General features: G+C 63.8%; 1 protein-coding gene across 1 annotated transcript in view; it reads left to right on the top strand.

Annotated features, from left to right (window-relative positions):
- Positions 1 to 17, top strand: part of EMH_0048270 (uncharacterized protein) — a gene marked incomplete at both ends in the record, with an annotated part of 792 nt that extends 775 nt beyond the window's left edge. Inside the window, one exon of the mRNA XM_013496384.1 lies at positions 3 to 17. Within this exon, the coding sequence (XP_013351838.1) occupies positions 3 to 17 (15 nt within the window). The remainder of the gene's footprint in view (positions 1 to 2) is intronic.
- Between the last annotated feature and the right edge of the window lie 284 nt (positions 18 to 301).

Genomic DNA, 301 nt, shown 5'->3' with positions numbered 1-301 from the left:
CTGCTGCGGTATGCTGATTTCTTGGGGGAGGCAGCAGCAGCAGGAAAGAGCCCGAGCAGCAGGGCCTCAACGCGGAGCGGGGTGCTTGCTGCTGCTGCTGCTGCTGCTGCTGCTGCTGCTAACGCTGGAATCAGCTCCCCAGCTGGAAGTGCATCTCCGTCTGCAGCAGCAGCAGCAGCAGCAGCTGCTGCTGCTGCTGCTGCTGCTGCCAGAAGAGACAGCACACGCATGCTCCGCTCTGTTGCTGCTGTGCCCCTAGGCAGAGTCGTTCGCCGCACAGACGCTCCTGGCTCCTCCAGTG

The sequence above is a fragment of the Eimeria mitis genome, genomic scaffold (genome assembly GCF_000499745.2).
Source record: "Eimeria mitis Houghton genomic scaffold, Emh_scaff2076, whole genome shotgun sequence".
Lineage (NCBI taxonomy): Eukaryota > Apicomplexa > Conoidasida > Eucoccidiorida > Eimeriidae > Eimeria > Eimeria mitis.
Note: the sequence above shows the minus strand (reverse complement) of the source record. Positions and strands in the feature narration are given on the sequence as shown.